This window comes from Salvelinus fontinalis, unplaced genomic scaffold (assembly GCF_029448725.1).
Source record: "Salvelinus fontinalis isolate EN_2023a unplaced genomic scaffold, ASM2944872v1 scaffold_0002, whole genome shotgun sequence".
In the NCBI taxonomy this organism is placed as follows: domain Eukaryota; kingdom Metazoa; phylum Chordata; class Actinopteri; order Salmoniformes; family Salmonidae; genus Salvelinus; species Salvelinus fontinalis.
Genome location: NW_026600211.1, coordinates 1,666,668 through 1,678,010, shown reverse-complemented (window position 1 = coordinate 1,678,010; position 11,343 = coordinate 1,666,668). Strand labels below are relative to the sequence as shown.

Genomic DNA, 11,343 nt, shown 5'->3' with positions numbered 1-11,343 from the left:
ACCAGAAAGACTGTATACAGAAGACATGAGCTATCATTCTCAATGATGCACTGCAACTGCTATGCAAAGCCAGATTATGGACCATTATGGACGGCAAACGTGCCAGGGGCCACGACTTCCAAGGGGCCCCCAAGATAGCATATGAACACGTCATAAGCAATGGCAAAGTGTGTAGAATTTTAGGAAATCACCTTTAAAACTGCAAAGTTTACTCTCAGCATAAACCAAAATGTGTAGAATAGCAGGAAATTAGCTTTAAAACTGCAACATTTTCTCTCAGCCTCATGACAAAACCCCCTGGAGGTAGGTGCCCGGGGCCCAAAATGAGGTAGTCCAGCCTTGCTGCTCTACAGTGTCACAGGTGTTAGAAGAAAAAAATGAAGATGAAAATTGACAGCCATCAGTTGTCATGATGCTGCTGGTCATCAGATGATAAATGCACAAAAATACATCAAAATGGGGGCCTTTGATATTTTTCTGCCTTGATACATTCTCTCACTATCTTTTTTGTGTATGTCGGTATTAAAAGAGAGAGAGCGAGAGAGAGAGGGGTGCACCAACGGTTGCCACAGCAACTGTGTGATTATGTTGGTGGCAATTATGAAAGGGATGAAAACGGGGTGGGGGAAGAGGACAGGCGCAATCCAAAGCCAGAACACTGATGCGTGAGTGAGTGAATCTGTCAACCATGACGGATAGGCCTAAAATTTCTAAATGTGATAAGACGCTGATGTCTTCAAAGAAGTGAGAGAAGTTTGAATCCCTAATTCCATGTAGTGTGCATAACACATAAAGGTATTTTTTTTGTATGTGTTTCATTAGATTTCATAGAATAATGACTATGTTCATTTATTTTTCACAAAGCACATCATACTCCCAGATTACAATACTAGCTCTTGTAGCCTCTCAGCCAACAGTAAAGCATGGGGCTTATTCATGGTGTTAAACCCCGCAGATAATAAGAGAAAACAATAATAGCCCTGTATGACATATGTATGTTCTATACCTCTATGAACAGCCTGAAATGTTTCCCCAAATGAATAAGCCCATGCTGTGCAAATCCCAGAAAGAGAGAACAGTATTAGGTTATGGGTAAAAAGGGCTGGCAGAAGCCAGCAAAGGGGAGAGAATACAAACATTGTCCCCAACCACTGATACAGCAGGGTCAGATATTGGGCTTGTTTGAGTGGTAAGGCGAAAGCAACCGACTGTAGATGAAGGTTGAGGAGTGAGGTTGGGGGAGGTGCATCTGCGACAGCCAAAAGTCAGACACTGATGTGGTTTTCCTACAGCAAGGCTCAGTGTAACATGGCAGTGTTGCCATTGCGTAGAAAAGTTGTTCTTTATAATGTCGAAATAAACACGTCTCCAGCCCCCATATCACACACTCACTAACTGAAAATATACAGTGGCAAGAAAAAGCATGTGAACTTTTTGGAATTACCTGGATTTCTGCATAAATTAGTCATAACATTTGATCTGATCTTCATCTTAGTCATAATAGACAAAACACAGCATGCTTAAAATAATAACACACAAATTATTGTATTTTTCTTGTCTATATTGAATACATAATTTAAACATTCACAGTGTAGGTTAGAAAAGGTATGTGGAGTTAGGAATCAACTAACCTGGAGTCCAATCAATGAGACAAGATTGGAGATGTTGGTTAGAGCTGCACTGCCCTATAAAAAAACAACTCACAAAATGGGAGTTTGCTATTCACAAGACGCATTGCCTGATGTGAACCATGCCTCAAACAAAAGAGATCTCAGAATTGTTGACTTGCATAAAGCTGGAAAGGGTTACAAAAGTATCTCTAAAAGCCTTGATGTTCATCAGTCCATGGTAAGACAAATTGTCTATAAATGTAGAAAGTTCAGCACTGTTGCTACTCACCTTGGGAGTGGTCATCCTGCAAAGATAACTGCAAGAGCACAGTGCAGAATGCTCAATGAGGTTAAGAAGAATCCTAGAGTCTCAGCTAAAGACTTACAGAAATCTCTGGAACATGCTAACATCTCTGTTGACGAGTCTACGATACGTAGAACACTAAACAATAATGGTGTTCATGGGAGGACACCATGGAAGAATCCGCTGCTGTCCAAAAATAAACATTGCTGCACGTCTGAAGCTCGCAAAAGAGCATCTGGATGTTCCACAGCGCTACTGGCAAAATATTCTGTGGGGAGATGAAACTACAGTTGAGTTGTTTGGAAGGAACACACAACACTATGTGTGGAGAAGACAAGGCACAGCACACCAACATCAAAACCTCATCCCAACTGTAAAGTATGGTGGAGGGAGCATCATGGTTTGGGGCTGCTTTGCTGCCTCAGGGCCTGGACAACTTGCTATCATGGACGAAAAAATTATTTCCCAAGTTTATCAAGACATTTTGCAGGAGAATGTAAGCCTATCTGTCTGCCAATTGAAGCTCAACAGAAGTTGGGTGATGCAACAGGACAACGACCCAAAACACGGAAGTAAATCAACAACAGAATGGCTTCAACAGAAGAAAATACACCTTCTGGAGTGGTCCTGACCTCAACCCGATTTAAAATACTGTGGCATGACCTCGAGAGCGGATCACACCAAACATATTGCTAAAATGAAACAGTTTTGTAAAGATGAACGGTCCAAAATTCTTCCTGACCATTGTGCAGGTCTGATCCACAACAACAGAAAACATTTGGTTGAGTTTATTACTGCAGAGGGTCAACCAGCTATTAAATGCAAGGGTTCACATTCTTTTTCCACCCTACACTGTGAATGTTTACACGGTGTGTTCAATAAAGACATAAAAACGTATAATTGTGTGTTATTAGTTTAAGGAGATTGTGTTTGTTTATTGTTGTGACCTAGATGATCAGATCAAATTTTATGACCAATTTATGCAGAAATCCAGGTAATTCCAAAGGCTTCACATACTTTTTCTTGCCACTATGTGCACATTTTACGATCAATTGGCAAAGGAGAGCCTCAAATATCACATTCATTTGTACATATCCACTGTATACATGAATTGCGGCAAAGTTGGTTCCTGTTTCAGTCATGTCTTTGGTCACATTGGTGTGGGTCATATAAAAAACTAATGATTGGTTGACAATAGAGCCTCCCACAATGCAGGTGATGGCTGCAGGATGAAGTTGGTGAAGAGCACCTGCAGAAACTTACTGTCGACTGCAGTCAAACCTTCATGACCTTTGTTCACATGATTTATGTAAAGTTGGGCACGTTCAAGTGGATCACTTTTGTCAAATCGTGACCATCGTTGGTCACTACCATTTAAAGTATGTTGCATTATAGTTATAAAAATTGTCCGCCTTTCACCTACATGTCAACTGCACGAACCTTACAAAAATCATGTGATCAAACGTCATGCAGTTTCTGAAGAAGTCGCCGCAGTTGCTTCTCATCACCTGCACCATGCAGCCATCACCCCACACCATGCAGCCATCACCTGTATAGTGGGAGGCACTATTTGTCAACCAATCATTAGGGTGTTTTTGAATGACCCACGCGAACGTGACCAGACATTACCAACTTGCCACGATTCTAAAGCTCCAGGGGTTACAACTGAAAGTGATATGAGACTTTCTAATCATTTAAATGTACACACATTATGTTTTCAGTTTGTGAGTGTGTGATAAACTTTTACATTTATTCTTTAGAACTTTTGCAAAAAGCAGCTATGTTGGCACTGCCATGTTGATCTGAGCCTTGCTGTTTGAAAACCACTAGTGTCTGACTTTCGGCTGTTGCAGATGCACCTCCACAGACTTCACCCAAGGACTTTCGTCTAGTCGGCTTTGTTAGGCTTACCGCCCGAACACACCCATTTCCTAGGCAGTGGCTGTCAATAAGACTTTTCTGGACCTCTCTTCTCCTCGCTTGTTTTTGCAGACATTGTTTCAGCTTTGATCTAACTTTATTTAAATGAGCACCAGTCGCAACAGTAGCCTGTCCTTTATTTGTAAAGCCAAGACTGTGTGTGAAGTAGAGAATTTCACACGAGCAAAAGCTTCGGGACATTTAGCTGTTGGGAAGATGGGGCCAGAAAAGTTGGATCCGCAGCCACTCCGTATTTTCTATCCCCATAACCGTCAAGGTGGTAGGGTACTATGATAGACGGTTGAATAAACCTTTCCACTGGAGGGGGACTAGAAGGTGAAAAACCTTTCTAAACAGGGGGGTTTCCTAGCATCACCTCCAGCCCAACACCCAGGTGTCTTGAGGGCAATTACCAGGATCAGGCAGATATTTCCACCCACATGGGTAGCTGGTTGCTCTGCATGCTGCTCACTGCAGCCACGCCAGAGGAAGGAGCCCTTCATTACGTACATCAACTGACAGCCTGCTTGCTGGGGGCACATTCCACTAGACTAAACAGGTGTGTATGGAATTCATGACACAATGGGTGGAGCTCAACAGTGTAGTGGCTCCCTCCAACTTGTTTCCCCTGTTGCTTTTCACCCATCCCGTGTTCTCAGACCTTTACAGATGAAGAGGAAATGAATCCTGTTTTTACTATGAAATATGCCCCAGATAGCCTCCAATGTAGGTTGTCTCTCTAAAAATCTGATTTCTCCCTTCCCTGTCATTATACTACTGTACCACAGAGAGCAATGCTATTCACACCATACAACATGTTCAATATCTTACCAACACTGAAGAACTAAATGATACATTTTTCCAAATTTTCCTAATTTATTAATTTAAATAACTTAAAATGGACACAAAAATACCCACCCGTTAAGTTTCGCACAATGACTGTTTCCCAGGCACCTTCTCCCACCAAAGTAAAAGACAACTGTTGATTGTTTCCCTGGGAAATGTAGGAGCCAACATGCATTTAGAACAGAGGGAGAAAACATGCCCAGGAAACCCAGCCAGAGGAGACGATCAACTGGGGAGTTCCTTTCTATCAAATCTGTTGAGGCTTCCCTATTGACCATTACATAGTTTTTTTCCAATTCTGGCCCATTTGGGAAAAGGATAGGAGCTGGATAGTGCATACGACTGGAGCAGGTATTTGATCCATACAAATCAAATGAAAAACATTTTACAATAAAAGGTTCACAAGTACACTATTGGCAAATTAGTACTAAAGACCAGATGTGCCGCAATGATCATATAAATAAATATCCATAATTATATATGGGATATAATTAATAATCAATGATATGCACAATCCTGCAACCTAACCTAATCCTGTATGGACAATAACCTACTTCATACACGCACCAAGACATCTGAATATAGACATGTCACTTTAAAACCACTCTGGCAAATACTGGACACTGAATAAACAATGACAATTTTGTAAAAATGCAAAAACAGAATAGTCATACATGGGGATAAACATTTACAAAAAAATAGGGGTGAAATCATTTTTAAAAGTAATAATCAGACCAAATGTTGCTCCCTTCGTGTCCATCTCATTTCGACCACTACTAGACAAACATTTTCTAGGAAAACTTCTCATTGTTGCTTCCTCATTTGACTACCCAATGAATGACCATCTCATCATGTTGCGTTTCACTCTATAAATCAAAAACATTGCATAATCTTCTAATAAGTCCTCTACCCTGACTCCCTTCCGACAACCTGATCTCGTATAAGGTAACTCAACTCAAATATGACAAAACATCTCACCAGTTTCCCAACATGAGCTAGCTGGGCAGTACACAGTACCATTTCAGCAACAGAAGCCATGTCAAGAAGGGGGTGGGGTGAAGAAAGAGGAATTTTCTGTTTCTGCAAAATATCTAAGACAGTTTGTTTAGTGAACAGAAAGAAGCCTAATTTCAGATAGGGGAGATGAGTCAGACTGAAGCTCAAACAGTCTAGCTACTGTATGACACACAATCACTAGTGCTGTGTATGAAACACAATAAAACCTCTCAGATCATGACAGCGAGGAACCATGGAGAGAACTAACACACACAGCGGTGAACCCATTTGAATTCAGTCACTTTTCACAACATCCCTTTTGTTTTAAACAAAACTTTCCATACATGTTTTCCCATGTGCCATGTTCCCTAAATGCCAAAAACATTCAGGAGATAAAGGTGCTCAAAGTTGCCCCATTTTGCATACCCCACCCTACCAAGAAATGACTAAACAAATAGTCTGACAACCCTGTTTGCAAGCTTTTAAAATATATCAAATCTCAACCGTTTCTCTTTTCCAGTAATGTAGACATGGATGTCTCATTGTGTGGTGGGGTCTGCAAAAGGGGGCAAATTTGAGCACCTTTATCTTTTGGCATTCAGGTCCAAAAACTCATTTTTCGAAGCACTTCTACAACAGACAAATATGTACGGAAGGTTTCATTCACATCAAAAAGGGGTGCTGTCAAAAAGTAATTGAATGCAAATGGATTTATCCACAGGGGATTGGGAGAATATATGGCAATAAGGAATGAACAGGGATATCAGATGCAATGAGTACAAAAGGGACAGTACAGAGTCAGGGGTATAGAAAGAGTCTGGGAGAGGGGAACAATATTCAGTATATACACACACACACACACACACAGAGAAGACTCCAAGCAGCATTAGAGTCGTCTCAACGCTCGCTTTTTATCAGTTTTCTTCTTCCCTACAACATTACTATTGCTACTACTACTGCTGGAGGTAGTACTGCTTCCATTGGCTCCGTTACCCAGAGCAGCAGAGGGGGCAACCCCTGGCCCCATCGCCCTCTTGGTAGGGTCCCCTGCATGTTTTTTGGGCTGGGGGCCATCGGCGGGGTCCTGGGGCACCCCCGACGTCCCCCCGTGCCCCCCCATGGCATGGATCTCAGTCAGGAGGCGAGCACGGGACGCATACTCTGTATAGTCCTCCAGGAGCAGACGCCCCGCCTCCTCGTTGAGAGCCGACTCAGGGTTGGGATGGATCATAAGGCACTTGATAGTCTGACGGGAGAGAGAGAATGAACACCAGTGAGTCATCAGGGTATATTTCAAGGTTTTCCTTGAATCACTAAACAAAATGTTAAGAATATAAAATGCACCAGATACAATATTTTCTTTCACCCATTGCTATTTTGGATTATTAAGAAGCACCCATAGAGATGCTTAAATGTTTCTTACCAGTAATACATGTCTGAGTCCCAGCTCTGCCCTCCAGTCCCTCTTCAGGACGTTGACACAGATCTCTCCCTTGTGGCCCACATTAGGGTGGAAGATCTTGGTTAGGAAGTAGCCCTTCGGTGGTGCAGCAGGGAAGTCCTTCCCCAGGACCAGACGCATCCGGAAAACACCCCCGGCAAACGGGGTTCCTTCTATTGAAGAACAATAAATAAACCACGTCAAGCAGGGGTTGACATTACTGGTTGTCCAGGCCAGGTAAACTGAACAGTCGGTAAGGTGGAATCTGCCTTTTCTCCTGAAGACTAACGTTCATTCACGTCGACTCGAGTTCCATTTGTTCATGTGCAAAAACGACTCAACAAAAAAAAAAATCCTGCCAAGTGATCACAGTTCTCCCTACATTCTTTCACCTCCGTTACCATCTCACTCCATTCAGATCCGACCGCTCCATCTACACAAGCGCGTTGCGCACCCAAGCTCCCATTAAGACGATAGAAATTACTGCCTATAAAAATGCATCTAACAGACGGGATACACAAACAAAACTGTAGACAAGCTACATTCCTTGCCAAATCACGACAGCTTTATCACAAATTCGAAAAGGACTGGTTGATTAAAGTAGGGAAATGTGTTCCAACTACGAGCTGCAGATTTGGAAAAAATAAATGCATCCGGTCTATTTAGCGAACTGCTAGTCTGTCATTTAGAATAGGTTACAGATGGACATATGTAACAAAAACATTGTTTTGATGTGAAGGCAAATAGCCAACAATAAGCTAATTACACCCTGTTAAAACAGGAGTAGGCTAAATGTGCAGCGATATTGATGAGAAAGACGCACCTGTTTCGGTAGCAAATGTCAGTGCTCAAATGGCGGTAGGAGTCCATAATTTAACAAATTACCTTGCAACTTAAGTAGGCCTAAGTGTTTTCCAGTTCAGACAGTGAAGATTGGACAACTAAATAAAATGTTTAGGCCTTTGTGCCAACTGCCTCTAGTAGTGTGTTAGCTAGCCAGTGTATAATCTGAGCATAGTTGAGGTCTAACCTGAATTAGCCACGAAATCTAGAGTTTAAAAGCGACTTTTCTGGAAGCTGTGCTGCACCATTTCCCCTAAATTTTCCCCCATGTGGGCCAGCCCCTAGCAATTAGCTTCAGCAAATGAGCTTCAGCTCCTCACCATTTGAGTGACAGTCAACAAGATACACTCAGCAGAGCGATAGTATGCAATTTCCAAGTACCACTTTGGCTGCTGAGAGCTACTTTCAGAACTATTGTCTGACAGAACTATTGTCTGAAAAGTACACAAAAGTACAGGAGACTTAAATTTCATGCCTCTATGGAGTATTTTACATGTGTGATCATTACTTCATACTTTAACACACACTTTAACCCTTTTCATCAGAAGTCTGTCAGAGTAAAGGCGTCTGCATGCTTCCCAGCCGAAACAGTTCGGAAGAGTTTGTGCATATATTAAGACAATATTTTGCGCCGTTTTTATTAGTTTTGGACTTTATTAAGTTTCTTTCTTTTTTCGTGCGCACATTTTTTCTTGCGGCAAGCCAAAGTTGGTAGCCAGAGTCAGTAGCCGAAGTCTACACCCCTTTGTCAGTGATTGGCCAACTGTAGGGATTCTTCAGTGAAGTCGGTTGTCATTCAACGAGAGACGACTCGTTTTCATGAAAATGTTTCATTGCGAAATACTGCAAACATCCTCGTCAAAAACATCAAAACTATTGACAGATTTCTTGAGTTATCTTAGATTAACTCTGACTATGCTGAGGAAGTGTATACTGGCTATTGCGTTTAAAAATGGACAAACAATACTATTTCTGCTTTTCACTTGTTTTTCCAAGCGAAGGTCTTTTAAGGGAGTATGCAAGCACACTCGTTTGGTTCGCCTAGCCGACTTCGGCTAACCGCCAGCCGAACTGAAGCATGCTGACGCCTTAAGGGTACTTCTTTACAGAATTAGCATGAAACATATGAAAAAAGGGTTTTGAATAGTGTCATTAGTGTGCTGACTCATTCAAACAATGTTCAAATTTTTTACATTTGTACATGTAACAGACCATTTTTGTTTTTTGGGCAAGTGACTATGACCTTTGCCTGTACTTGCTCGATGGACAAGCACCCTCGATAGCTTAATGTCAACCCCAGCATGTTCTACATTACAGCTTGCCTAGGCACCCAAAAACATTTCCCATGACAGAGGTATGCGTTACCTGGTCCCTCAATGGCTGTATGGAGTTCTGTGATGTCTTCTTCGCTGGGGTAGATCTTGATGCCCTCAGGGGGATCTGCAGCTAGTGCAGACACCTCTTTGTACACCAGACGCAGAACCTGGGGCGGCAAGTTCTCTACATTGGAGTTCTAGAAATGGGGCACACACATACATTACTATTCTGTCCCACTACCAACAGAAAGGTGCAAATATGGTAAATACTATAGGATATGGAACCCACACATCCCATGATCACAAACACAATAACAGGAAAATCTCAAATTTCAGTAAAGCTGTCACCAAAATGGTTGCTCAGAATCAATGTAGCTATCTACTGTCTGATAAGCCTTAGGCCTGCAGCCGATTAAACTCAACTCCACGATTTATGATGGAGATGAGCTGCGATTAGTGTGAACAGACTGGAGCTCCTTAGTCAAAAAATCTATTTAAATAAAAAAACTAATGATTTCAACACCCATAGAATAGCCCACAATTACACACGTCTGTGTAATTGCGGGCTATTCTTTGGATGCTATAATCAGAAGTTTTTGATAAAAACGGAATTGTATGGGACTAAGAAACTCCAGTTTGCCCACACTAGTCGCTGCACAACTCCATCGTAAATCGTGGAGTTGAGTCGTCTACAGTACAGGCCAGGTGGTGATTCACGTTAATATCATCATGAGAGTGCAGTGGATAAGCTGTGTGTCACAACTGACAACTGCCATTTCAGCCAATGTCTGGCAGTTTAATTCATTGATAAATGTACAAACCGGTCAAAGTTAAGATATTGTATTAGCATTTTCTAGCCATACAAAACGGACATCAAGTTAGCCATTCTGTCTTTGTCAAATAAAGCTAGGTTGTAGTTAGCTAGCGAATTAACAGTTAGCCGAAAGCTAGCTAATGGTAGCATTGCTGGCTAAAATGACTGACTAGTTCACATCATTGTCAAGTCAAATAGCTAATGTACCATTACATCGCCAAATCGTGTAACATATTGATGTAGTTCTTATTACAGCTCATCAATTTAGCTAAAAGAGAGGAAATAAGATACCTAGCTAGCAAGCTAACATTAGGTAGCTAGCCAGCCAAATCATCATCATTAGGTAGCTAGCTAACTTGCATAGGTAGCTACATACGCCAACTTTGGGGTGTGCTAACGTTATGATAGTTAATTTGCTGATAATTGTGTAGAAGTTAGTTAGTGATTGATCTTTATGTTGGACAGTTTTCCATTTAAATTGTGTTCGGGAGAAGTGTCAACACTGAACTAGCCTGCAAAATAAAATCGTAGCTAACGTTATCAGCTAACGCCAGTTAGTTAACTATAGCAAGCAAACAACCAACTAACGTTAGTTACCCAACTTAACTAGCTAGCTAAATTAGGTCTCGGCTAAGTAACGTTACTGTAGTTAGCTAGTTAAAGTTAGCTAAACAGCTGGCAAACATTTTGACTTGCTTTGTTAGCTAGCTAAATAACTAATAATTGTATCCATTTATTTAAGTGTTTGTAGACAATTTTAACTTACCATGTCTTCCGAAGAATATTAGTATTCAGGTGACTGGGGCTAGCTAACTCTGTGATCCTCGTCTAAATAGCAACGGTAGCTAACAACTAATAAATGCTTGCAGCTTATGCTTGATCGATGAGAAAGTGGTCCACGACACCTCAAATAAATGAATAAATGCAGTTATCGCCGACTATTTAGATCTCGAATGGCCAAGTAAGCGATCAAGTGATGCTAACGCGTTAACGTTAGCCAGCTGCAGCTTGCTAGCTGAAATTCTTCTCAACAGTTCAGACACACTGATAGCACGTAAACCCCAGTTCGTTATTCTGCTAAAAACAGCCTGCTTTTTGGGGTATACAGTGAAGGGAAGCGAGCTACTGGAAGAAAGTGTTTCTAGCCAAAGTTATGTGGTGGCCAAGTGCTAGAGTAGCTAGCCAGCTACTATTTTCGTTGACACGGAACACAACTACGTCTCCCAAATGAAATTGTGTTGTCTTGACCAATC

The 11,343-nt window shown here is 41.6% G+C and overlaps 1 protein-coding gene across 1 annotated transcript; it reads right to left on the bottom strand.

The window, feature by feature from the left end:
- Positions 1-833: 833 nt before the first annotated feature.
- LOC129841849 (ubiquitin-conjugating enzyme E2 S) lies at positions 834-11,343 on the bottom strand. Its single transcript, XM_055910168.1, has 4 exons — positions 10,857-11,343; positions 9,326-9,473; positions 7,100-7,290; positions 834-6,922 (listed from the first exon to the last, which is right to left on the bottom strand). The coding sequence occupies exons 1-4, from the start codon at positions 10,857-10,859 to the stop codon at positions 6,563-6,565; spliced, it is 702 nt and encodes a 233-aa protein (XP_055766143.1). The 5' UTR covers positions 10,860-11,343; the 3' UTR covers positions 834-6,562.

Bases quoted from the DNA above. Each gene is read 5' to 3' on its own strand.
- LOC129841849 (XM_055910168.1), bottom strand. The intron at 7,291-9,325 runs GTAACGCATACC...GTTCTTCAATAG, and splicing joins TACAGCCATTGAGGGACCAG to AAGGAACCCCGTTTGCCGGG. The intron at 6,923-7,099 runs GTAAGAAACATT...CTCTCCCGTCAG, and splicing joins GACTCAGACATGTATTACTG to ACTATCAAGTGCCTTATGAT.